General features: G+C 37.6%; 1 protein-coding gene across 1 annotated transcript; it reads left to right on the plus strand.

Annotated features, from left to right (window-relative positions):
- Positions 1-22,036: 22,036 nt before the first annotated feature.
- On the plus strand, positions 22,037-22,762 carry LOC308500275 (swi5-dependent recombination DNA repair protein 1 homolog; the record flags this gene model as incomplete). Its single annotated transcript, XM_081054648.1, has 1 exon — positions 22,037-22,762. One exon carries the CDS (start codon positions 22,037-22,039, stop codon positions 22,760-22,762), a length of 726 nt encoding a protein of 241 aa, XP_080910774.1.
- Between the last annotated feature and the right edge of the window lie 4,807 nt (positions 22,763-27,569).

Consider the following 27,569-nt stretch of genomic DNA (forward strand, 5'->3'; position numbering starts at 1 on the left):
ATTCTAATGGGGGGGGGGAAGTGAGATAATAAACAAATAAATAGGTAAAAATCAACACTATGTCCAAGGGTGATACAAACTATAGAGAAAAAGAAGGGAAGGAGATAGATAGTGCCAGCCATTGGTGACAGAGTAGAGGATGCAATTTAAATAACGTAGTCAAAGCAAGGCTTCCCTACCGTGATGTATTCAAGTGACTATCTGATGCAGTTATCCTGGAGGATATGGTTCAAGGCAGAGAAGACAGCAAGCAAAAATGTCCTGAGGTCTGGACCTTTTTGCTTGTGTTCAGGGGTAACAAGAAGCCAGGGTACTTAGGGAGAGTAAGATAGGGAGAGTATACTAGGAAATGAGTAAAAGAGATATTGGTAGGGATGAAATAGGCACCATCCAGTGGCTTCCCGTGTCACTGCAGAAGGACTTTGAGCAGAGGCCTGCATCGCTGGAAATGAGTGTTAAAAGAACCATTTTGGTGGCGGCCGGTTAGCTGAGTTGGTTAGAGCAATGTGCTCTTAACAACAAGGTTGCCTGTTCAGTCCCCACATGGGCCACTGTGAGCTGTGCCCTCCACAACTAGATTGAAACAACTACTTGACTTGGAGCTGATAGGTCCTGGAAAAACACACTAAAATAAATAAAAGTTAAAAAAAAAAGATTAAAAAGAATTTGACTTAAAAAAAAAAAAAGAACCACTTTGGCTACTGTATGGAGAATAGACTATTAAGCAGCAATGATGAGTAAAGAAAAACTAGTTAGGACACTCTGGAAATAATACAGGTGAGAGAGTAGATGGTAACCATGGAGATGGTGAGAGGTAGACAGAGTTTGGATATACTTTGATGGTAGAAACGACAGGATTCTTGGAAGGATTGGATGTGGGTTATTAGAGGAAGAAAGGATGACTTTAAGGATTTGGCTGAACACCTGGAATGATGGAGTGGCCTTTCACTTAGGTGAGGTGGGGTGCAACGCCAGGTTGGGCATTGGATGGGAAGATTAGCAGTTGTTTTGGACATGTTAATTTTGAGATGCCTTTATACATCCAAGATACAAAAGAGGTGGTCAAATATGAGAGTCTGAAATCATGGGGAGAGATCTGGGCTGGATACAAATTTGGGAGTCTCTGCATTTATAGGACACTTAAGAGTTAAGTTGAGATTGAATGATATTATTAAGCTAATGAGCATGGAGAGAGAAAAGAAGGATTTCAAGGACTGAGGCCTGAGCCTATAAAACCCAGAATTTGAAGAAGAACCAAGTAAGACTGAAGAGTGACAAGTGGAGTATAAGGAAAACCTGCAAACTCTTGCGATTTGAAAATGAAATGAAAAAGTGTATCAGGGAGCACGGAATGGTCAACCATGTCAAATGTTGCTGACAGGTCAAGTCAGATGAGAACAAAGAATTGACACTTGAATTTCGCAAAAGGAAAGTCATTAATGACCTTGACAAGAACCGGGTGGTGGTGACAAACACCAGAATGAAGCAAATTCAAAAAAGAATAGGAGAAAAAATATACTTGCTGGAGACAGCAAGTACAGAGAAGTTATGCTGTAAAAGAAAAATAGAAGGGGAAAAGGAGACTATGGAGATGAGAAGTTGGATTTTCTGAGGATATATTGGTTTTCTTATGGAGATGTTTGTAAGGGTGTTTATAGACATTCACTGTATTCATAATTCTTTATATGCAAATATACAAAGGACCTACACTAGACATAAATGGGTTTTGCTCTGGATTTCTTTTTTCAGGAACATGGTTAGCAACTATTCAAAAAAAGAAAAAACCCAAGCCTTACAGAGACTGATGCCCTGTTCCCCAGCCTGCAGCTAAGAAGCAGATCTTAATAGGCTTCAGACTTTGAGCACAAATGAACCCAAATGGATTCAACTTCACTGAACTATGTATCGTTTATTTTGTTACTAAAATAAGAGTATCAGGCAACTGGAAATCAATGAATTGATTTAAATATTATGCAAAAGATGGAGCTATTACTATGGGCACATTTTTATGATTTGAAAATCACATTTCAGCATTTTCCTTATGTCAGGGGCTGTGACAGGGCAGCATTGATTAACACATTCAGACCCAATCATCAAGAAAAAGACTTGGAACTGCAAATTTCTCTTGTAAAAGATGTCTTGTTAGGTCCACACTAAGTTCAAAGTTATTAAATGATGACAGTTGGGTTTGGGAGGGTTTTTTTTTTTTTTTTTGGCGTGTGATTTGTTTTTAACTTTTTACTATGAAAAATTTTATAATATGCAAAAGTAGAGAGAATAGATAATGACCCTTTCCCCATATACTCAGAACATAGCTTTAATGATTACCAACTCAGGGCTAAGCTTATTTCAGCTATATCCTCACCCATTTCTCTCTCTCCCAGCACTGAACTATTTGGAAGCAAATCCCAAACATCACATTATTACATCTATAATTACTTCAGTATGCATGTCTAAAAAAGGAGAAGGATTCTTTTTAAAATACCCACATAAGTACATAATTATTTTCACACCTAAAAATTAGAGTAGTTACTTAATTCCATTAAATATTCTTCAAGGTTCACATTTTCTTGAATGTCCCATAAATGTCTTTTTACATGTAGTTTGTTTGATTCAGGATCCTAACGGTCTACAAATGCATACATCATTTTTGAAAGGAACAAATGGGGAAATTTTAGACAGTTTTGGTTCACAAGCAAATTATCAAAAGCACTTTAGTACTATGGTATATACTATAAAATCAATTATAATCGAAATGTGAACAGCATATTTTTAAACGTTATTCTATAGTTCTAAGGAGTCTTCAAAATACTGAGAAGCATTTTCTGAAACAAAATAAAGAGGGGGATATGATTTGGCACTGCCAATTTCAAGTGTTTTCAATTGATATGGGAATTTCAGTTGAAAATACAATATCTTAACGAAATATGTATTTCTTATATCGGGTGATTTGGCTTTGTGTGGTAAGCTCTAGCCCATCCACTCTTCTAGCCATACTAAGAGCCAGCTTAAACATGTTTTAGCTCAATCTAGTCCTAAGAAATTATTCTCTTCCTCTCCAAAAAGAACTGAAACAGAACAAAAAATAATAATTACATGTAAGACATTTTTGCACGAATAAATTATGGCTGATTTTGGAATTAGGGGAGATTGGGCCTGGGGCAAAACAAGGACCATGTGACTATAACACTTAACATAATGAAAGTTAAGGAAATAACTACCTTAAATATAATTACACAAATTTACTGTTGTTTATTGTCATTAATTTAGAGTATCGAACTCAAAGGCCCTTTGGAGCCCCAGGCCTCACCTGTTAGAGGTGAGGCAACTGAGGCTGAATGACTTGCCTGGAGTCAAACAGCAGGAAAGCTATTCCCCAAATGAACGCAGGTCACCTGACTACCAGACCCCTCTTTTCCCCTGCTGTTGGTTCACACTGAGTCCCAAACTGCCAGATTATTTCTGATTCAAAGCCACTCCTCTTCTGTTAGAAGTCTTCCCTCCTCCGTGGAGCAAGACTTGGAAGAATCACTTTTACATTGTCATTTGTCTTTATTTTGCTTTCTACAGTCATTTTAGAGAATGTTGTCAACTACTTTAAATGGTTCTTTTGCTGCACTATTTAATGTGAAATGTATTTAATTATATGGCTACTGGTTATTTAGTTCTTACAATTTCTATGAAATCCTTTTGGCCAAGATGAAATGAGATGCTAGCGCAGTTTTTAAAGTTTAGTAAATATTTATTCTCTTGAAATTATATTAACGTTTATCTTTTAAAACAGTCAGCTGTCATACTTATAGTCTGTACAAAAGTACAGCACGACAACTATTAATTTTCACTACACAGTAAAGATACATTATCAATAAAACATTAAAAATATTTTTCAAAGGAACACTACATAATTTGTTGTAATAGCCCCCCCTAGTGAGCATTCCCACTATTGTTTACTGAACACCTTTTAGGGTTATTCATTTCAATACTTGTTATCGTTTCTTAGAAATTTTCTTTCTAGCTTACATATAAGCAAAAGTTATGTCACCAGATGATCTCTGCAGCTCCACATACACTCACAAGAATTAACCTTATCAACAGAATAGTTTTCAACTAGAAAAGAATGGTTATTTTTTCCATTCAACTTGAAACAGGAAAAATGAAAAAGAACAGAGAATCCAGCCAATATTACTGATAACAACAACTGTGACTTATTGAGCATTCACTATGTGCTATAGATTCTGCTCAGCACTTACATGGGTTATTTAATTTAATCCTTATATTACTTTATGCTGTTAATGCTATTACTAATCTCCTTTTGCAGATGAAGAAACTAAGTCTTTGAACTCAGGACGTGACAGCTAGCACGTGACAGCTGAAATTTGAATCCAGAGTCCATGCTCCAAGCCACTATTCTATTCTGTTGACACAGCCACAGGATAACTTACATGCCAGATCTGGTTTTTCTCATAATAATAAACCTGTTTGCCAGATTATTGCATTATTTATCCAGTCTACTTTGTTTATGCCACAGAAAAGTCCAAAGTCTCCTCTCTCTGCTCCAGTGTTGTAATTTTCTCTTTCTGCATATTCACCTGAGGCTATAGCTGCTACCTAGTTAAGAAGCAGTAGTAATTCCAGGGCTGTGGCAGGACAGATAGTATTTGAGCCTGAAACATCTTATTATATCAGATAGTAAGGAAGTACTCCCCCCCAAAAATGATAGGAGCAAGTCACAAGGACAAAGGTGCCAGCTTCTCCTGGCCAAACCTGGGACAATTTGAGCACCAAAATGATTAACTATAAACCACTGATTTATACACTGAAAAAATTAAGATAATTTGTGAGTTTATACTAATATTAGATAGGTACATAGAAAGGTGGATAGATAGACAGGTAGACAGACAAACAGAGAGATAAGAAAAAAGAAGGGCTCTGGCTGACAGGAGAATGTTGAAAGCAGACCAGGAAATGTGGACGGAGTACAGGAGTTAAAAAAGTGATTATTTTGTAACCGTCACAGTGATACTGAATCAGGCCAGGGACATCAACCAGGTTCAAAATCTAAAGGGAAATTTTGAGGAGGAGTAAGATATTTGCATGATCTTAAAGTGTCTTCTCACCTATCATTTATTAGTTGCAAGGGAGAAAAATTAAACAGCAATTATAGGGTGGAGAACTAAGACAACACCTTGATCTGGTCATCAAATGTAACATCACCAGTAAGGAGCAGCTGGACATGATGTGCCTCCCAGTGTAAGACCCTCAGAAGAACATATCACGTATGTCATCTTCCAATGGAGAATCCATTACCTGACTGCAACCATAAGGAAACCACGAAAAAACAAAATGATGAATGTTCTGTTCTTATAAAGGCAGGGGGCGGGGTGTATGTTCTTTAAAATAGTCAAAATCAGGAAAGACAAAGACCGTGGAAACAATCCAGATTCAAGGGGCCAAAGAGACATGATGACTAAAGGCAATACCTGTTTCTAGACTTCATTGTGCATAAAAAATACACAAGGGGTGTGAGGTAAAGAGCACTGGACAGGCAGCAGAGGAACCTGCGTGTCTGGTCCTGGCTCTACGGATTAGCCATGTGGTCTGAGCAAGTCATGCCACCTCTGGGACATGAACACTCTGACCTGGAATTTATCTAAGGCCCCTCCTAGTGTTATGATTTTATGTCTTACATCCACCATTTCTCAGGCCACCGATTAAGCAGTAGGCAATATGTCTTTAATGATACAACCACAGAGGACTTGAAATCTTCCACACGTTACTTTTCCTCTTGCTACTTAACTTTGGGTATTTTGTTGTTATGTTGCATTCTAGGGAAACTAGAGGTAAAGATGTGTGTGTGTGTGTGTGTGTGTGTGTGTGTGTGTGTGTGTGTGTGTGTTTAGAGAGAGAGAGGAGGGGATAAAAGGGGAGGGGAAGAGAGGGGTGACAGAGATGGTATTCTTTCTGTCAGGAAGAATAGCACACAGAAATGATGACATTTAAAAATCAGGAGCATTGACTCACAACTTAAAGTAATGCCTTCTTTTGTATAATGCCTTGCAGTTTCAAAGTAGGACCCCTAGAAGGGCATTAGTGGGTCAACTAACACAATTAAAATACAAAGCGTAGACTACATTAAAGTACTGCAGCATTGCAAACTTGAGTACTATATTGGGGTTATGTAAGATAATATCCTTGTTGTTGGGAAATATACATGGTAGTATCTAAGGTTAAAGGGTGATGCATGTAATTTACCCTCAAATTGTTACCAGCACAGGGTCCTTGCTCCTCTCAGGATAGAAATCAAGAAAGCGGGCAAAACAGTTTTGCAGAGAGAAAGGTTTATTAAAGTGAAGGTTTGGTGCACGAAGGGAGCACACTCCAGAGAGAATAGCTGTGACTTCCTGAGGTTTACAAGTACATCGGTTTTATGGGTTCTTGGGGTTAGGGGCCACCACTTCCTCTTTCCTTTTTCCCTCCCCCAAGTAGGTTGAGGAGTGTCCTTCCCTGCGCAGTGTTCCTACATGCTACTTCATGCATTGCATGTCTCATTAGCATCTTACAACTCCACCTAGGGTTGTGGTTTTTTCCATGATAATGAGGCAAAGTTAACTATAGGACAGCGTTGTAGCTAATGCCCATGTGCGACTGTAGCAACTTTCCCTGGGCCTGATTATTACTTCTGCTATTATGGTTCTATCCCCTCATTGTTTCTTATTGGCCGAGGGAGGTAACTCAGGGTTGTCTTCTCTCCAGCTGCAGGCTCCAGCTACGTGACAACCAATCACGAAATGGTTCAGGAAAAAGAAGAGTGTATACATTATATTGTTTGTTGGGTATATAGTTTCAGTATAGCAGGATGAAAAAATTTCTGTAGATGGATCATGATGATAGTAGCACAATGATATGAATGTACTTAATGCCACTGATTAGTACACTTAAACATTGTTTTGTACACCTGAAACTAATTTAAGGTAGTAAAATTTATGCACTGTATATTTTACCACAATTTTTATAAATATAAACAAATAAATAAATAAATATATATATATATATATATATATATATATATATATATATATATGGTAAAATGTTAACGATAGGTGAACTTGGGTTAAGAACACTTGGGTGTTCGTTGTATTATTCTCATATTTTTCTGCAAGATTGAAATTTTCCCAAATAAAATTTTACATGTAAATAAAGTAATAGTGACCAGTCAGGGTTCTGCCTGCTTCTTGAGTAGAATTTTCTCTGTGAGTGACACGAGCTGGCCTCTGGGAGCTGCCATCTGTGCCCAGCTCCTGCCTCTCCAAGCTGGACCTTCCTTCAAAGCCCTGTGATGCGAGGCTTTAAAGACAAAACTGACTACATTCTTTTAACAAACTGCCTGGGGCCTGGATAAACTCAGGAAGTGGGTGTGAGGTAAAGAGCACTGGACAAGCAGCAGAGGAACCTGCATGTCTGGTCCTGGCTCTACGGATTAGCCATGTGGTCTGAGCAAGTCATGCCACCTCTGGGACATGAGCACTCTGACCTGGAATTTATCTAAGGCCCCTCCCAGTGTTATGATTTTATGTCTTACAGCCACCATGTCTCAGGCCACCGATTAAGCAGTAGGCAATATGTCTTTAATGATACAACCACAGAGGACTTGAAATCTTCCACACGTTACTTTTCCTCTTGCTACTTAACTTTGGGTATATTCTGTTGTTATGTTGCATTCTAGGGAAACTAGAGGTAAGGATGTGTGTGTGTGTTTGTGTGTGTGTGTGTGTTTGTGTTTAGAGAGAGAGAGGAGGGGAAAACGGGAAGGGAGGGGAGACAGAGATGGTATTCTTTCTGTCAGGAAGAATAACACACTGAAATGAAGACATTTAAAAATCAGGAGCATTGACTCACAACTTAAAGTAATGCCTTCTTTTGTATAATGCCTTGCAGTTTCAAAGTAGGACCCCTAGAAGAAATACACCTGTCAAAAAGGGCTCCTTGTGGTTAACTTGGCCTAATCAGATAAATTCATAATCAGAGTGTAGCAGCTATTGTTTACAGAGGCCTCTCATGCACATTGCATACCAGGGAAAAGCCACAGGCTGAGCTGTCAAACGTCCTGCACTGTGTTCCTTGCTCTGAGCTGAACCTTATAAAAGAGTTCCCAGAACTGTATTTTGACCAATGGGTTGAGACTGGACCTGTCCAATCTGCAGCTGCACAGCTATAGCCTCTTTTGCATCTTTACTGAGCAATCAGAGTGGCTCCATAACAACCAATCAGAATGCATGATTCTGACCAATCAGGACCATGCCATTTAGACCAATCAAACTCTGTAAATTTGGACTCATTTGCAATCAGGGACCAGGGCAGACACTTTGTTTATATAAGCGGATCTCCTCATTGTCTCAGAGTAGTGCACTCTTGGTTTTCTTCTGTGGCTGTGTTTCCTCAGTCTGCAAACTACCTGAATAAAGTTTCTCCTTTTCCTGCTCCCCAAACTGGGGACTCCTGTTGGCACTGGATTAGTGGCAGCAAACTTTTATTGACAGAAGTAATTCCATATCTATTGTCTCATTTTATCCTTCAATTGCTGTGTGGGACAGCTGAGTCAGGCAACATTATGCCCATTTTAATGAGTAAACTGGTTCGGAGAAGGCACATGACACACAGCAAATTTGTGGTGGGTCATCAATTTGAATCTCAGTTTTTTGAACTTGTTGGTAATGCTCTTCCCAATCAAAACATTTCAAAACCTATGAGATTTCTTCTACAAATAATAGGCCTGTAATACTTCAAAACTCACGGTCATGAAAGGCAAAGAAAGGCTGAGAAACTGCCTTCCAGCCATCCAAGTGCCTGGCTGCACTTCTTTCGGCTCTGAGTCCTGTGGGAATTCAACCAGCACTCAATACCCAATGGGGCAACTCTTAACCAATGAGGAATGGGTGCTGGTGGATAAGTATTCCTTTCTTCCATCCTCAGGTAGACAATCCTGAGAATCCTCCCACTGAAATCCTTAGAATCTTCCAGAGGCATCTAGCCCTAGTCCAGTCATCCAAAGCAGGAACCAATTCAAAATGCAACTTAGCATCAGCTTTTCTTCTTTGTTTCCCTCTGACAATCCCCTACATAAAGTACTGAACTCAAACCCTGGTCTCAGGCTCTGCTTTCTGGGAGGAACCAGGCTGAGATTCTTCTTAACACTGGATATTCCAAAGAAACTGAGACCAGCCTGATGTTTTCATTGCTTTGTGGAAAACTACTTTTTCTGGATGCTCATAGAATTTCTTCTTTATCATTAATGTTTTAAAATGTTATCAGAATATATTCAGGTATGTTGCTTTTTCCCAACAACTTGCCTGGTACATGATACTTGCTCTTAATTTTCAAATTGGGGTCTACTTTGGGATCAAGGAGTTCATCTTGTTTGATTACTGCTTCTGCCACGATTCTGTCATCCCTTTCTGAAATTGCTCTTCCTAACAGATTGGATCCCTTCCACCTATCCCACTTGCAGTTTTCATAATTCTATCCTTTTCCTCTGAGTTCTGGACACTCTCTCAAGTTTGCCTAACTAACCAGATTTTTAGGAGTTTTCAGCCTCATATCTAAGTAGCCCTTTGGGGTAGCTACATTAACTCAGGTTTCCTGCTCACTCCCGTAAGCAGATACAGATAATATGTGGTACCCTTTCATATGTAGTGATTTCCTTTGCCCAAATGGAGTTTTTGATGCCCAGGTTTTTGGTTATCGTGGCCAAGAACACTGTGAGCCCTGGAGTCCTCTGGTCCCACTGGTAGGATTGAAATGCATTGTTAGGGAAGAGCTAGGGGTAAGTCCAAGTTGAAAGCCTATCCCCCAACATTCCCACAGGTTGCTCTCATTTCCAGGCCTCAGGGCTGATGATATTTGCCTCACAGTGAAGATTACAAAAATAACATATATACTGCTGTGAGCAGCCGACTGGTGGCGGACTGCCTCAGCCGGGAGGTGGGGGGGGGGGGGCGGGGGGCAGCGCAAGGCTCATAATACCAGCATGGGCCAGGGAGCTGTGTCCTACACAACCAGACTGAGAAACAACGGTGTGAACCGGAATGGGGGTGGGGGGTAGGTGGAAGAAGGGAGAAAACCAAAACAAACAAAAATATATAGACATATATTAGTGCTTTGTAAACATAAAAATTAGTCCTTCAATTTAGAATCACCCAGTGGCAAAACCATGAAAATACTCCAGGTATGGAGCTTTATGTAACAGCATTGTCATCTCCTCAACAGATTTGAAAGGGGGCAGAGAGTCTGAATGGCTGAGAGAATTGGGGGCATCAGCCCATTCCCAATATATTTTTCTGAACTTCCTGCTTCTGTGTAAGGACCGTGCCAAGGATACCTGCTGTCTTTAATCTATTCAGTCTTCTTTTCCCATTTTTTTACTAGTACCGTCACACAAATTTCCCTTTCCAGATGCATGTCCACATTACCAGGACACAATACAGAGGGGGCTAATCCCATATTCACTCCAAGGGGGTCATTTGACCCAGTTGGGGCCAACCAGTGTGAATCTCTCTCTGTTAGGGTTGTTAACTGGTAGAATGTAAACCTGGAGTTATTGGTGGCTATCTTTGCCACCAATAGAAAGAACCTATCAGAGAATGGGATCAAAACAAGAGGGTGCAGAACCAAGACATTGCAAGAGATGTATTTCTGTCCACTGAACACCTGGATCCTGCAGTATCTGAACATGACCTACCCCTGCACCTTTCTATTTCCTAAACCTACAAATTCCACTTTTTGCATAAGGTTATTTGAATTGATATTCTGACATTTACAACAAAAGATCACTACTAATAAAGTCTACATATCAATTTGGTCCTTCACTGAGATTGTATTTGCAGTGTGTAGTGGAAAGAAAAGAAGTACTTGAAATTAAGACTAGTTTAATTTTCAAGAGGTACTTGAAATGAACACTAGTTTAAGATATCAGTTGGTTGACATTATGCTATAGTCTGAATTTTTTTGTCCCCCCTCAAATTCACATGTTCCAATCCTCCCCTCACAAGGTGTTGGTATCATATTAGGTGTGGCTTTGGGAGGTGGTTAGGTCATGAGGGTGGAGGCCTTCTGAATGAGATTAGTGCCCTAAAAAAGAATCCTCGGAGCATTTGTTTGCCCCTTCTGCCATGTGAGGATACAATGAGAAGACCGCAACCTAAGAGGGCCCTCACATGACCATGCTGATCTCAGACTTCCAACCTATAGAACCGTGAGAAATAAATGTCTGTTGTTTATAAGCCACCCAGTTGATGGTATGTTACTATAGCAGCCTAAACTAAGACACATTGACTAAATCAAATGAGCTTTATTTGTTATCTTTAAAATGGAATAAGATCCTACTTACTTCACAGATATGTTTGAGCATCAAATATGAAAGCAATTTGAAAGTGCTGTGTGAATTATAAAGCATTCTGGAAAAAGTAAGGATAAAATTAAAATCCAATTATGTTATTTTTGCCTCATTTCAAAGAGAGATACATTGCCTGTTTCTTTTGTTGTGGAAATTGGTGGCAACTGACTATTCTTCGAAATCATTTTGTTTTTGCCTTCTGGCTAGAATTTAAGTATATCTTTAATTCTTTCTCATTTTTCCCCCACCGATGTTTCTAACTAAAATAGCATAAAGCTTCATTATGAAAACATGTCCTGAAATAAATGGTATGAAATCCAGCATTTGCAAGATGGGGAGTGGCAGGGTAGTAGGTAGGGGTAAAAATGCAAGAAAATTGACCATGAGTAGATAATTGTCAAAGCTGGGTAATGACTATATGAGTGTTCATTATATTATTTTCTCTACCTCTGTAATCAAGACACCCTATCTTTATGTTAACATGTATCAGATTATGTATCAGATTGTGTTCCTTGGAACACAAGTTTTTAAAGATGTTAATAAGCGTTTTGTATAAAAGGGTTCCAGAGATAAATTTGTGAAATATTAGATAATTTGATGTTAAGCAGGATTGTTTACAAAGAGACTTCTCAAAACTTTGCTCCAATATACAATTAGATTACAGATCTAAAAAAGAGAATTTCCCCAAAATATTTGACCACAAGATCCTTATTTTAACATACAGATCCAGAGCCAGATGACCTTTGTTCAAATGCTGTCTGTAATTGTGTCATCTTAGACAAGTTACTTAATCACCTTGTGCCTTAGTTTCTATATCAGAAAAGTTGAAACAATAAAGGTACCTACTTTATTGGAAGATTCAATAAGTTAACTTATGTGAGGTGTTTGGAGCAGTACCTGGCTCATGGTAAATACTAGAAAGTTGTTAGCTATTGTTATATTGTTATTACTGTGTTATTGTTATTATTCCAGTTGTTATTTTAGAGGACTACACATTAACATCTCAGTGACCTAGATCAGATGTAGTAACTTGGGAAGCTCCTCTAGGTCAGAGGTTGGTGGTTACCCAACCAGGTGGGTCTTTGAAGGACAGATGGCCAGCTCTCCCCACTGAGATGCTGACGCAGGTGGTCTGCAGCAGGGCCCAGGAATTTGCATTAATTTCAAAAGCACCTCAGATGATTCTGATGATCACTCATGGTTGGGATCCACCAGACTTACCAATGCCATCTCTTTACACTTTTCACTTAAGGCCTATAGTTCAAAACTCTAGGGATCTTTTCCCTTCAACATGTGCAAACTTTGGAGACTTAACAGGAGACAAGAAAGAGACTAGAAACCCAGCATGTCTAGTGGTTTTGTCTGTGGTACCATCAATGCAAACAGCCGATTAACAATCCATTTAGGTATTTTAGTGGTTTAAGGGACCTATAATGACACCGAGACAAGGACTTCCAAAAAGCATAGCCTGTTATGGTACAGAGCAGTACAGAGAAGGGCAAAAAATAGATCAGGATTAGGGGAAGAGACAGAAATAAAACAATTTGCACAAAAGATAAATGCATTGCACTGTTTGAAGAGATGTACAGTTCCCCGCCGCATGTTGGAAAATATTGCAGGTCTAACAGCAACTACTGATAGTGACGACTGGTCGCCAAAGTCTACCCAAAGGACGAATTGTCAAACCTTTGGATTTCTGCCTATCAAGGTGAAACATGGTGTGTCAGTACAATTTTCATTTGAATGGTCCTCTTCATATGTTTAGGGACATTTGTATTTATTTTTCTGTAAACTATACAGCTTTGAGTTATTTCCTTTGTCACGAGGGTAAGCTGGTCTACCTAAGTGAATAAACCACTGAAAAAGTTCCAGGAACCAGAACCAAGTGTCCCCATTTCCATGATCACTTGCCCTTCTTGGTGCTAAAGGAAGCACAAGGCACCAGTGACACCTTAGAGCTGTCCCCAACTGCAGGAGACCAGGAACAACAGCCAACTTTTCCTCATCAGTTGAGCCAAAATATTGTGTTAAATCCCCTTGTTTGGAGAAATAGATTTAGTCTCCCCCTTTAAGAAGTCTATGTGATCTGGGGCCAGCCCAGTGACTCAGGCGGTTAGAGCTCCGTGCTCCTAACTCCAAAGGCTGCTGGTTCCATTCCCACATGGGCCAGTGGGTGCTCAACCACAAGGTTGCCGGTTCAATTCCTCAAGTCCCACAAGGGATGGTGGGCAGCACCCCCTGCAACTAAGATTGAACACGGCACCTTGAGTTGAGCTGCCTCCCACATGGCTCAGTTGGAGCGCGTGCTCTCAACCACAAGGTTGCCTGTTCGACTCCCACAAGGGATGGTGGGCTGTGCCCCCTGCAACTAACAACAGCAACTGGATGTGGAGCTGAGCTGCGCCCTCCACAACTAAGACTGAAAGGACAACAACCTGAAGCTGATCAGCACCCTCCACAACTACAATTGAAAGGATAACAACTTACTTTGGAAAAAATCCTGGAAGTACACACTGTTCCCCAATAAAGTCCTTTTCCTTGCCCAATAAAATCTTTTTAAAAAGAAGTCTATGTGATCTATCATTCTTTTCATCTTTGATGGGAATAAATAGATTGACATGGAAATGTTATTTTTCCCCCCACACATTAGCAAAAGGAAATGTTGTGACTCTTCAAAAGATTGGTTTCACATCATTCTGGTGTTTGGTAAACTGAATATGGCTACTTAACAGATTGTGAAAATTAAATTGATTATTGTATTTAGATGTTAAATTGATTAAAATTACTCTAATTCAAAAATATTATCTATCAGGTAAGCATATTATAAGGTTTGAAAAGGATTGCCCTTGTTTTTAATTATATTTTGTCATTCTTGTGCTGAATACATTGCTCCAAAATGTTAGTACTCAGTTGTTAAACTTTATGGAGGAGTATGTGTCACTTAAAACATAACTGGAATTGAACCCAACAGGGGAGCATTCACTGGCTTCAGCGACTATGAAATTACTTTATCCTTTGCAAAGCTTACCAACTAGAAGGTACTTGAAAGTTATTATATTGATCATAATGCCATAAATAACTGTAAAATAATGGATTTTTTTTCCTGAGCACACACGTATTTTCTCCCTCTTTTATTCCTAATGCAGGGGTAAGCAGAAAGGATACTTTCATCCAGTCACTCCATGTGGGCTCTCATCCAATAAAAGGGACACAGACACTAAAGAATGATCATACAAAACACTAAATATATCATTTCCCATTAGCACAGCACACATCCTATTCCTGGTAGTGGAAATTAGGCCATGCTAATGTAAGAGCCCAATAATGAGAGCATAAAAATTAATACACATCTCTAAGATGAGTTTCAAGTTTCCAAGAATCAGCCTAATTCTCTTTTCAATATGCTAACTGGTAGAAGAAGTCAGGCAGCTTTTTATGAAAAAAGAAGAAAGAAGAGTGTGATAGTTAATTTTACGTGTCAACTTGGTGAGTCCATGGTACCCAGATAGTTGGTCAAATATTTATTCTAGCTGTTTCTGTGAATGTATTTTTTAAGGTGAGATTAACATTTAAATCAGTAGATTTTGTGAAAATCAGATTAGTCTCCATAATGTGGTTGAGCCCCATCTAATCAGTTGAAGTCCTTGCTTAAAAAAAAGACTGAGTTCCCCCAAAGAAGAGGGAATTCTGCCAGCAACTACTTTTGGACTTGAACTGCAGCATCTCCTCTTTCCCAAGTCTCAAGCCTACAGATTTTAAATTTGCCAGCCTCCACAATTGCATGAGCCAATTCCTTAAAATAAATCTTTCTCTTCGTCAATCTATCTATCATCTATCTATCTATCTATATCTAATCTGTAGCTGTAGTTTCATGTATATCTATATCCATCGATCCTTTGGTTCTGTTTCTCTGGACGACACTGACTAATACAAATAGTAGGGGTCTGCAAGTAGCACTTAGAAGTAGGAATGCGGGAGTGAGTAACAAATGGGCCTAATAAAGAAGAGATGACTCCCTAAGCAGCTAATACATCTGTAATGAGTTGAACACACAGACATCAGACCAGTTCAGGCACCTTCTGGTTGTGACACAAGTATTTATACTCAGGCCAAACCCCTCATCTACTGTACAGCCAGCACACAGTAAGAAGGAGCTGGGGTGACTCACCCTGTTCACAACAAAGGTTTGAACTCTCCAAAATTGTTCCTATTTTGTTTCTTGAATGTATTCAAGTGTAGGGGAGGAAAAATAATTTTCTACATTCTTGGCTGAAACCCTCTTGTAATAAAAAGACCAATTAAGAGGAGAAAAACAATTTACTACATAAACACATATGTACAGCCTCACAAAGATATGAGACTTAAAGAAGTGTCCAGAGCAGGAAGCTTGTATAGCTTTTAGACAAAGAAACAATAAACTTGTGAAGAACTGACAAGACAAAGGAGTTTGAGCTGTGGTAGAAAAATGGTAAAGAAGAAACAACATTTGTTTACATAGCCTTCAGTCCAAACTTCCCTGACTCTGGTGAGAAGGATGTCTTCTCCCTCCTGGTACGGGTGTTGGGGGGTACCTTTCTCATTGGAGATTTCAGGGGGACAACGGAGGGTCAGATTGTCCTTTTTTTCACCAGCTGTTTCTCAAGTGCCTTTAATTAAAAATAATCAATATGCCAAAATGGCAAAATTCTAAACAAAATACTAACAAATCGAATACAATACATTAAAAATATTATATATTATGATCAAGTGGGGTTCATTCCAGGGGCCCAAGGATAGTTCGGCATATGCAAGTTGATCAATGTGATACATCACATAAACAAAATAAAGAATAAAAATCATATAACCGTATCAATAGGTGCAGAAAAAGCATTTGACAAGATAAAACGTTCATTTATTATTAAAATGCTTAATAAAATGAGTATAGAAGGAAAGTACCTGAAGATAATAAAGGCCATATACGTGTATGACAAACCCTCAGCTAATATCATACTTAATGGTAAAAAACAGAACTTTTCCTCTAAGATTAGGAACAAGACAGGGACGCCCCTTCTCACCATTGTTATTTAACATAGTATTGGAAATCTTAGCCAGAGCAATCAGCCAAGACAAAGAAATAAAAGGCATCCAAATTGGGAATGAAGAAGTCAAACTGTCACTTTCTGCAGACGACATGTGTCTTTATATAGAAAACCCTAAGACTCCACCAAAAAAACTCTTAGAAACAATAAAAAAATACAGCAAAGTTGCAGGATATAAAATCAGTGCATATAGACCCATTGTGTTCCTATATACTAACAATGAAATTTCAGAAAAAGAAATGAAAAAAATCAATTCTTTTTGCAATTACAATGAAAAGAATACTATACCAAGGAACAAACTTAACAAACGATGTGAAGGACCTATACACTGAAAATTGTAAGACATTATTGAAATAAACTAAAGATCCAAAGAAATGGAAAGCTACTCTGTGTTATTGATTGGAAGAATTAATACAGAGGGTGCCAAGAAAATGTATACACATTTTAAGAAAGGAAAATACTATGCTAAAATTGTAATAAAAGAATGATGCTAACATTCATTTGAGCAAACTTCATATTATACATTGCTACTGTAATTCAATTCAACTTCAAAAAGTAATACATAGATAACATCTTTTAAAATGTGTACTTTTTGGTACCCCTGTTGTAATTAAAATGGCCATACTACTGAAAGCAATATAGAGATTTAATGCAATCCCCAGCAAAATCCCAATGGCATTTTTTAAGGAAATAGAACAAACAAACAAAAAAAACCCATCAGGTTTGTATAGAATCACAAAAGACCCTGTATAGCCAAAGCAATCCTAAGAAAAAAGAACACGGTCAGAGGTATCATAATCCCTGACTTCAAATTATATTACAAAGCTATAATAATCAAAACAGCATGATATTGGCAGAAAAATAGACACACTGACCAATGGAACAGAAATGAGAACACAGAAATAAACCCATATGCATATAGTCAGATAATTTTCGACAAAGAAGCCAAAAACATACAATGGAGAAAATAAAGCTTCTTCTATAAATGGTGCTAGGAAAATTGGAAAGCCACATACAAAAAAATGAAACTAGGCTATTTGTCACCATACACAAAAATTAACTCAAAATGGATCAACGACCTAAATATAAAACGTGAAATAATAAAATACATAGAAGAAAACATAGGTGTTAAACTTATGGTTCTTGGTGTTAGAAAGGATTTTATGACATTTGACCTCGAAGGCAAAGGAAGCAAGAACAAAAATAAATAGATAGGACTATATCAGCCTGAAAAGCTTCTGCACAGCAAATGCAACCATCAAAAAAACAAAGAGGCAACCAATCTAATGCGAGAAGATATTTGCAAACATACCTCTGATAAGGGGCTAATATCCAAAATATATAAAGACTTCATATAACTTAACAACAAAAAAAGAAACAATCCAATTAAAAAATGGGCAGAGGACCTGCACAGACACTTCTCCCAAGAAGACATACAAATGGTCAACAGATACATGAAAAGATGTTCAATTTCACTAGCTATTAGGGAAAAACCAATCAAAACCACAATGAGATACCACCTCACCTGTTAGAATGGCTACTAACAAGACAAGTAATAAGAAGTATTAGAGATGTTGTAGAGAAAAGGGAACCCTCGCACACTGCTGGTGAGAATGTAAATTGATGCAGCCATTATGGAAAAACAGTATGGAGGTTCCTCAAAAAATGAAGAATAGAATTACCATATGACCCAGCAATCCCTCTTCTGGGTATCTACCCTAAAAATCTGAAAACATTTATCTGTAAAGATATATGTACCTCTTCCTGGTGGCCAAGACATAGAAACAACTGAAGCGACCTTCGACAGATGATTGGATAAAGAAGATGTGGTACATATATACAATGGAATATTACGCAGCCAAAGAAAAGATGAATTAATGCCCTTGGTGATAACATAGATGGATCTTGAGACTATCATACTAAATGAAATAAGTCAGACAGAAAAAGTCAAGAACCATATGATTTCACTCATGTGGGATATAAAACTGAAAGCAACAAACGAACAAGATAAACAAACAAAAACTCATAGACATGGACAACAGTTTAGTGATTATCAAAGGGTAGCGGGGTAGGTAGAAGAGGGTAGTCAAATATATGGTAACAAGGAGATTTGACCTTGGGTGGTGAACACACAGTGCAATATACAGACGATGTTTTACTATTTGTACACTTAAAATCTATACAGTAGTACCTCAGTTTTCAAACTCTCCGTTGATGAACATTTCGATGTAAGAACTCCGTAAAACCGGAAGTAAATGCTTCAGTTTTTGAATATGCCTCAAAAGTCGAACATGTCATGCAGCTTCCGCTGAGTGTAAGATCCTGAGGCCTAGCTGTAGGCTGTTTTCTAATGTTTCAGAACTCAAATGGTCTTGCTGAATGAATTACATTAAAAAACCGAGGTACCACTGCATAATTTTATTAACCAATGTCACACCAATAAACTTAATAATAAAACGCAATTTATAAGGCTTTTATTAGTAACTGATAAGACCAGAAAAGCAAAAGTGAGCACTTAACTGAGAGGAACTGTCACTGGTGTTAAGTGTTATGATGCATTCAGAATCACATGATTAGGTGGATCACATGATTTAGTGCAATTAGTTCCCAAAGAGGATTCTGAGGAAAGCAATCCTGAAAGATTCTCCTTTCCAAAATAATTCTAGGGTTCAATGTAGTTGGAAAACTTTGCATATTTTTGGAAATTCACAAAGCACTTTAACATGCAAATGATTTCAGAAGCTCCACCCTCAGGACAGGTATTTAACGGTTTCACTGTTAAGTCAAGATGTACCAAATTTATGTGACCATGGAACACTTTTTTTTGTAACACTTATTAACACCCTTTAGGATTCAGGTCTTCCAAGTACATTTTGAAAAATGCCATTTTAAAATAATGAAGGAAACAAAAGTAACACTGAGCACTGTTATTCATGGTCCTACTTAACCCTTATCTCGTCCCCATGCCTGGTAGTATTGGATTTGGGCCATTCATTTCTGTTTGAGATTTCACTAAACAACCCTTACGTTCTCAGCTCAGGTAGTACCTTCACTACATGAGTGCTATACATAGCACTATAAATAGCTGTTCATGAAAGTATTTGTTTTACCTACAGTTCTGATAACTGAATTATCATCAAAAGTTTGGAGACTCATCAAGCAATTCAAAGAAATTTTACAATGTCTTCAAATAAAACTAAAGAACAGTGACTGGAAGACTCAGAATCTTGGAAGTGATGTTGATGGCTGTTGTGGATCATATCATTGGACTTTTATCTTTATTCTTCATCTCTATTTTATAGAGAGCCTTTGGCTATCTCTCATTCTAACAATTCCACATTAACCTTTTCTCTCCTTGAAGTTTCTGCTCTCTCTTCTTTCCTTCCAAATAAAACTTCTGAAAGGAATAATTGTCACTCCCTGTCCTCAGTTCTTATCTTTCTTCCTTAACCCACAGCGATCTGGCTTCTGCTCTAAAACTCTAATAAATTTACTCTGACAAAAGTCACCCATAATCTCCTAAAGTAATTTTATGGCCATTTTAAAGCTTTTTAATGTGAGACATTTCAAACATGCATAAAATAGACCAGCTAGTACAATGTACTTTTTGTCCTATGTTCCCATTTCCCATTTCAACAGTTACCAATTCAGAGTCCAGTATGCCTCATCTATACCACCACTTCCTCCCCTCTCATAGCATTTTGAAGCAAATCCCAGACATTATGTCATCTCATCCTTAAATATTTCAGTATCTATCTCTAAAACATAAGAACGCTTTTTTAGAAGCATAACCACAACATTAACGGCCATTTTCTATTTCTTCTCTCACTCAGTCGCTGCATAATTTGATAATACTGACATTTCCTTTCTTCTTGAAACTTGGTCCTCTCTTGCCTCCCGTGTCAATTATTTTCCTTGTTATTTTATTTCTCCTGATGTCCCTCCTCCCTCTCTAGCACTCTTTCTTTACTAGTGTCACTCCTTTTTCTCTACCCAACTTTCGAATAGTAGCCCTCCCAGCTGCCTCCCACCCCTATCAGGACTGTCCTAAACTCTCTTATCTTTTTTCCCTGTACTAGGGGTTCTCGAACTTAATATGCATACAAATCACCTGTGGCTTTGTTAAAATGCAGATTCGAAAAATTAGGTCCTGTGTGGGGATTGAGACTCTGCATTTCAACAAGCTTTCAGGTTAGGACTGTGATTGTATTTGTTTATCTACTGCTGCATACAAATTACTCCAAAATTTAACAGCTTAACAACAAATGAATTATTTCACATAGTTTCTGAAGGGTCAGGAAACCTAGGAGCTGGATGGTTCTGCTCAGGGTCTCATATGAAGTTGTAGGTAAGATGTTGACAGGGGCTGTCTTCACCAGAAGCTAAGTAGGGCCAGAAGATCATCTGCTTCAAGTATAGCTCACACATCTGACTGTTGAAAAGAGGCCATAGTTCCTGATCACTGGGTAGTTTCAGTGTTCTCAGGACATGGCAGCTGGCTTCCCACAGAGCTAATGAGTCAAGAGAGCCTTATGACCAGACCTCAGAAGTCACACTCTGTCATTTACACAATACCCTATTAGTTACACAAGTCTGCCCTATTTATTGTGGAAGGGGACTACAGAAAGTCACAAATACCTGGAGGTGGGAATCATCTTGGATGCTGACTTTCATTCTGGTCTATGGGTCATGTTCTGAGGAGCAAGACTTTACACAATATCCTTGGAAGAATTTGTTGTCATTACTTCCATGGTGATGGAGGATATTTTCTTTGTGCCGAGATCGTGTCTTATGAAACCGAGAAGGGAAGCACAGACTAAGGAGAGGTGAGGAGTAGTAAAACAGGATAGTTTATTAAAAATAAAGAGTTGCAACTCTCGGAACAAGAGGGGGTCTCAACCAGTTGCCCAGTGACTTAGGCAAAAGTTCTTACTTTTATTCCTTCTCTTGCCGCTTGGGGAAGGAGGCTGGAGCCTTCTAATGAAATTCGTCTATCAAGTTTATCCTGTTTGCCCACCCTAAAAGGATTAATGAACCCATCCTTATCTATCAGATCCTAAAGGGATTAAAAATCCATCCCTCAGATCTGTTCCATTTCCCAAAAGGGATTTATGAGATAATTTATTAACCTCAAGACACATTCTCATATCTTTGTCCTGGAGTGAAGGAGACACTTCAGAACCTGAAGTTTCAGGATATGGCTGCCTTTTGCTTATTTCACCAGGGAACTTTCCTATCTGCCTAACAACATGTTAACTAACCTGTCTCACTGGCATCAGATTCATTTACATATAAATAAATCCTAAATCAATTTTTTCCTAAGTTTCATGCCTGTATTTCTAACTGCCAAATGGAACATATTTGAGAAATCTCTAAAACTCAGCATGCTCCAAAATGAACTCATTTCTGCCTTCAAACGGGCTCGTCCTTCTGAGTTCTCATACTCTCAGGAAGAGACACAGTATCACCATCTACAGAGATGATCAAGTAAAGAATCTGAGTTGGCGGCCCCACCCGTGGAACGGGAGCAATCGCGGCTGTGGTTGCTTGGTTTTCCTACGCGCTGGGGATGGCGGAGGGAGGGGTACACCAGGGGTTCACTTTCAAGATGGAAAGCCCTTCAGACTCAGCTGTGGTTTTCCCTACCACTCCCCAGGCCTGCGCCAAGCCACCCTCGCCCCGCAGAACTGGTTCGAGAAAACAACCTATGAGTGCAACACTTAGAGAACGGTTAAGGAAAACTAGATCTTCATTTAATTCCTGTTACAGTGTAGTAAAACGTCTTAAAATAGAGAACGAAGAAGACAATCAGAACTTTGCAGAGAAACCAGCATCTTCAACAGAAGAAAACTGCTTGGAATTTCAAGAAAATTTTAAACACATTGACAGTGAATTTAAAGAAAGTACATATTTGAAAAATACCATCAAAAATATCAATGCATGTGAATCTACTGGGTCTTGCAGTGATCTCCAAAATGACTTTGCGAATGAGAACCTTCCCAAACAAGGATTAAACGAAGAAAAAGCAAAATTGGTGAAGCAGATTCAGGAGAAAGAAGACCTTCTTCGGAGGCTAAAACTAGTCAAAATGTACAGATCAAAGAATGACCTGTGTCAGTTACAGTTGCTAATAAAGAAGTGGAGAAGCTGTAGCCAGCTATTGCTTTATGAGTTGCAGTCAGCCATGTCCGAGGAGAACAAAAAGCTCAGCCTTACTCAGTTAATAGATCACTATGGGTTAGATGATAAATTGCTACATTATAACAGAAATGAAGAAGAATTTATAGATGTTTAATTCATATTGTTTTCTCCAGAATATCTTTGAGAATGACAGCTTAAAAGATCCTACATTTTAAAGGGAAGATAAAAACCACTAGGGCTTAGAGAAAGGTATCTTGATGAACATCAGTTTGGGGTACTCTGTTATATAGATGTAAACTAAGTTCTAAAATGAAAAGTTTTGATTTTGGATAAATTTGCCAAAGAAAATTTTACATTTAAACAATGTGAAAAAAATTTTAAATCGTGTTTTAAAAAATAATTTGTGCAGTTCTGGAAGTTGTAATACATTGTTTTGTTTTATTGTGGTAAACAGGTTTTATTTTAAATGTTAAAAATAATAAAAAATAAATAAAGAAAAAAAAAAAAAAGAATCTGAGTCAATGACTCCTGTCTCACCTTCATATTTCTAATCAGTTTCCAAGGCCTGCATCTTTTGCCTTCTAACGATCACCCTTTCTCATTGCTCCTGCTTTAGAATAGACCGATTGGCTTTAAAACAACTTCTCTTACCTAGTTCAACTGATGCTCAAATTATTGACATGGTCATCTAAAATTCATCTGAAGCATCCCACATATGATGGGAGAGTATCAGCCCTTTTTAAGAATTTTTCATATTTTCTATGTGTTCTTTTTCTATTTCACCCACTATTTAGCCTTGAGAATTTTTAAAAAACACATTTGTCTCAGGACATAGCTAATGAATGTCACTCCCCTAATATGATTTTATGTCATATTAATGCATTTTATACACCCTATGATGTTAACTTCATTCTTAATATAGTTTTTCTTATTTATTCTATTTTAAAAATTTCAGACTTGTAGCCATCCAATGATGCTTCCACATTATTTTCAAATTTTTCATGTACTTGTCAAATCTATGATACTCAAATCCAGTATGTCAAATGTTATCCATAATTCTTACCTTTTTAATTGTTTTTTTCTGATTGTGCACATTTTTACTCACAGAATTTATTACATAAATTAGCACATACTCATGTTCATTCCTGATTACTTCAACCTAATATTCTGAAAGTAAAAGTAAAAAGGTATTATGGATATATCTAGTGAGTTTTTTATAGATTTGTGATATTAACCCCTTATCAGATATATCATTGGCAAATATCTTTTCCCATTCAGTAGGATCCCTTTTTGTTTTATTGATGGTTTCTTTTGCTGTGAAAAAACTTTTTAGTTTGATGTAATCCCACATGTTTATTTTTTCACTTACTTCCCTCGTGCGAGGGGATATATCAGCAAAAATCTTGCTCCGGGTAATGTCTGTGAAGTTTCTTCCTATATTTTCTTTTAGGTATTTTATGGTTTCAGATCTTACATTTAAGTCTTTAAGCCATTTTGAATTTATTTTTGTATATAGTATAAGGAGGTGGTCCAGCTTCATTTTTTTGCGTGTGTCTGTCCAGGTTTCCCAGCACCATTTATTGCATACACTGTCTTTACCCCATCGTACATTCTTGCTTCCATTGTCGTAGATTAAATGGCCATATAGGCATGGATTTATTTCTGGACTCTCTATTCTATTCCATTGATCTATGTGTCTGTTTTTATGCCAGTACCATGCTGTTTTAATTACTGTAGCCTTATAGTATAATTTGAAGTCAGGTATTATTATACCTCCCACTTTGTTCTTATTTCTCAAGATTGCTGAGGCTATTCAGGGTCTTTTACGGTCCCAAATAAATTTTAGGATTATATGTTCTATTTCTGTGAAAAACGTCGTTGGTAGTTTGATAGGAATTGCATTAAATATGTATATTGTCTTAGGCAGTATGGACATTTTAACTATATTAATTCTTTCTATCCATGAACATGATATGTTTTTCCATCTATTTATGTCTTCTTTCATTTCTTTCTTCAGTGTCTTATAATTTTCTGAGTACAGATCTTTTACTTCTTTGGTTAAATTTATTCCCAGGTATTTTATAGTCTTTGGAGCAATTGTAAATGGTATTGTTTTTTTACTTTCTCCTTCTGATGTTTTATTATTAGTACATACAAATACAACTGATTTCTGAATATTAATTTTGTATCCTGCTACTTTACTAAATTCATCTATCAGCTCTAATAGTTTCTTGGTGGAATCTTTAGGGTTCTCTATATATAGTATCATATCATCTGCATATAATGATAATTTTACTTCCTCCTTACCAATATGGATGCCTTTTATTTCTTTTTCTTGTCTGATTGCTGTGGCTAGAACTTCCAGCACTATGTTGAATAGAAGTGGAGATAGAGGGCAAACTTGCCTTGTTCCTGATCTTAGGGGAAATGGTTTTAGCTTTTCCCCATTGAGTATGATGTTAGCTGTGAGTTTGTCATATATGGCCTTTATTATGTTGAGATATAATCCCTCTATTCCCACTTTCTCAAGGGTTTTTATAATAAATGGCTGCTGGATTTTATCAAAAGCTTTTTCTGTTTCTATTGATATGATCATGTGATTTTTATTTTTCATTTTGTTAATGTGGTGTATCACATTAATTCATTTGCGGATGTTGAACCACCCCTGCATACCAGGGATGAATCCCACTTGATCATGGTGTATGATCTTTTTAATGTACTGCTGAATTCTGTTCTCTAATATTTTGTTGAGGATTTTTGCATCTATGTTCATTAGAGATATCGGCCTGTAGTTTTCTTTTTTTGTGGGGTCTTTGTCTGATTTTGGGATCAGGGTGATAGTGGCTTCATAAAAAGTGTTTGGGAGTCTTCCCTCCTTCTGGATTTTTTGGAAGAGCTTGAGGAGAATAGGTGATACTTCTTTTTTGAACGTTTTGTAAAATTCACCTTTAAAGCCATCTGGTCCAGGGCTTTTGTTTGTTGGGAGATTGTTGATTACTGATTCAATTTTCCTGATGGTGATCAGTCTATTCAGGTTTTCTCTTTCTTCATGACTTAGCCTTGGAAGGTTGTGTGCTTCTAGAAAATTGTCCATTTCTTCCAGATTATCAAATTTGTTGGCATATAGTTGCTCATAGTAATTTCTTAATTTTTTTTTTTTTCTGCAGTGTCTGTTGTCACTTCTCTTTCATTTCTGATTTTATTAATTTGGGTCCTCTCTCTCTTTTTTTTTAATGAGTCTGGCTAAAGGTTTGTCAATTTTGTTTATCTTCTCTAAGAACCAACTTTTGGATTCATTGATCTTTTGTATTGTTTTTCTGGTTTCTATTTCATTTATTTCTGCTCTGATCTTTATTATCTCCTTCCTTGTGCTCCTGTTGGGCTTATTTTGCTGTACTTTTTCTAGATCCCTTAAGTGTGAAGATAAACTGTTGATTAGTGATGTTTCTTGTTTCTTTAGGTAGGCCTGCAATGCTATGAATTTCCCTCTTAGGACTGTTTCGCGGCATCCCATAGATTTTGGGTCGTTGTGTTTTCATTTTCGTTTGTCTCAAGATATCTTTTGATTTCTTCCTTGATCTCCTGCTTGAACCATTCATTATTTAGTAATAAGTTATTCAGCCTCCATGTACTGGTGTGTCTTCCAGATTTTTTCCTGTAGTTCATTTCTAATTTCAAAGCACTGTGATCAGAGGAGACAATTGGTATGATTTCAATTTTTTAAAATTTATCAAGACTTGTTTTGTGGCCTAACATATGGTCTATCTTAGAAAATGTTCCATGTGAGCTTGAGAAAAAAGTATTTTGCAGCATTGGGGTGAAATGCTCTGAAAATATCAATTAAATCCAAGTGATCCAAAGTATCATTTAAGGCTGTTGTTTCCATATTGATTTTCTGTCTGGAAGACCTGTCCCTTGTTGTCAGAGGTGTGTCGAAGTCCCCTACTATGATAGTATTAATGTTGATCTGTCTTTATGTCAGTCAGTACCTGTTTTATATATTTAGGTGCTCCTATGTTGGGTGCATAGATGTTTACTAGGGTTATGTCCTCTTGTCGGATCGATCCCTTTATTATTATATAATGCCCATCTTGATCTTTTAATATGTTCTTCATTTTAAAGTCTATTTTGTCAGATATAAGTATTGCAACTCCAGCTTTTTTCTCATTTCCATTTGCATGAAATATCTTACTCCAACCCTTCACTTTCAGCCTGTGTGTGTCTTTTGATCTGAGGTGAGTCTCTTGTATACAGCATATATAAGGGTCTTGCTTTCTTATCCACTCAGCCACCCTGTCTCTTGATTGGAGCATTTAATCTGTTTACATTTAAAGTGATTATTGATAAGTACATAGTTATTGCCATTTTTAAATTTGTAGTTAGATTGTTTTCATCTTTCTTCTATTTACAGAAGCCCTTTTAGTATTTCTTGCAATGCTGGCTTGGTGGTAATAAATTCCTTTAGCTTATTCTTTTCTGGGAAGCTCTTTGTCTCTCCATCAACTTTAAATGATAGCCTTGCTGGATAAAGCAATCTAGGTTGTAGGCCTTTGTTTTCCATCACTTTGAGTATCTCCTGCCACTCCCTCTTGGCCTTCAATGTTTCTGTAGAAAAGTCATTCAATAATCTTTTGGGAGTTCCCTTGTCTTTCTCTTGCTGCTTTTAGGATTCTCTCTTTGTCTTTAAGCTTTGCCATTTTAACTATAATGTGTCTTGGTGTGGGTCTGTTTGGGTTTATCCTGGTTGGAACTCTCTGCACTTCCTGGGCTTGTATGTTGGTTTCCTTCATCAGATTAGGGAAGTTTTCGGACATTATTACTTCAAATATGTTCTCAATCCCTTGCTTCCTCTCTTCACCTTCTGGTATTCCTATGATGCGCATGTTGTTGCACTTGATGTTATCCCAGAGGTCTCTTAAACCATCTTCATTGTTTTTTATTCTTTTTTCTTTCTGTTGTTC

Source organism: Rhinolophus hipposideros (genome assembly GCF_964194185.1).
Source record: "Rhinolophus hipposideros genome assembly, chromosome: 1".
In the NCBI taxonomy this organism is placed as follows: Eukaryota; Metazoa; Chordata; class Mammalia; order Chiroptera; family Rhinolophidae; genus Rhinolophus; species Rhinolophus hipposideros.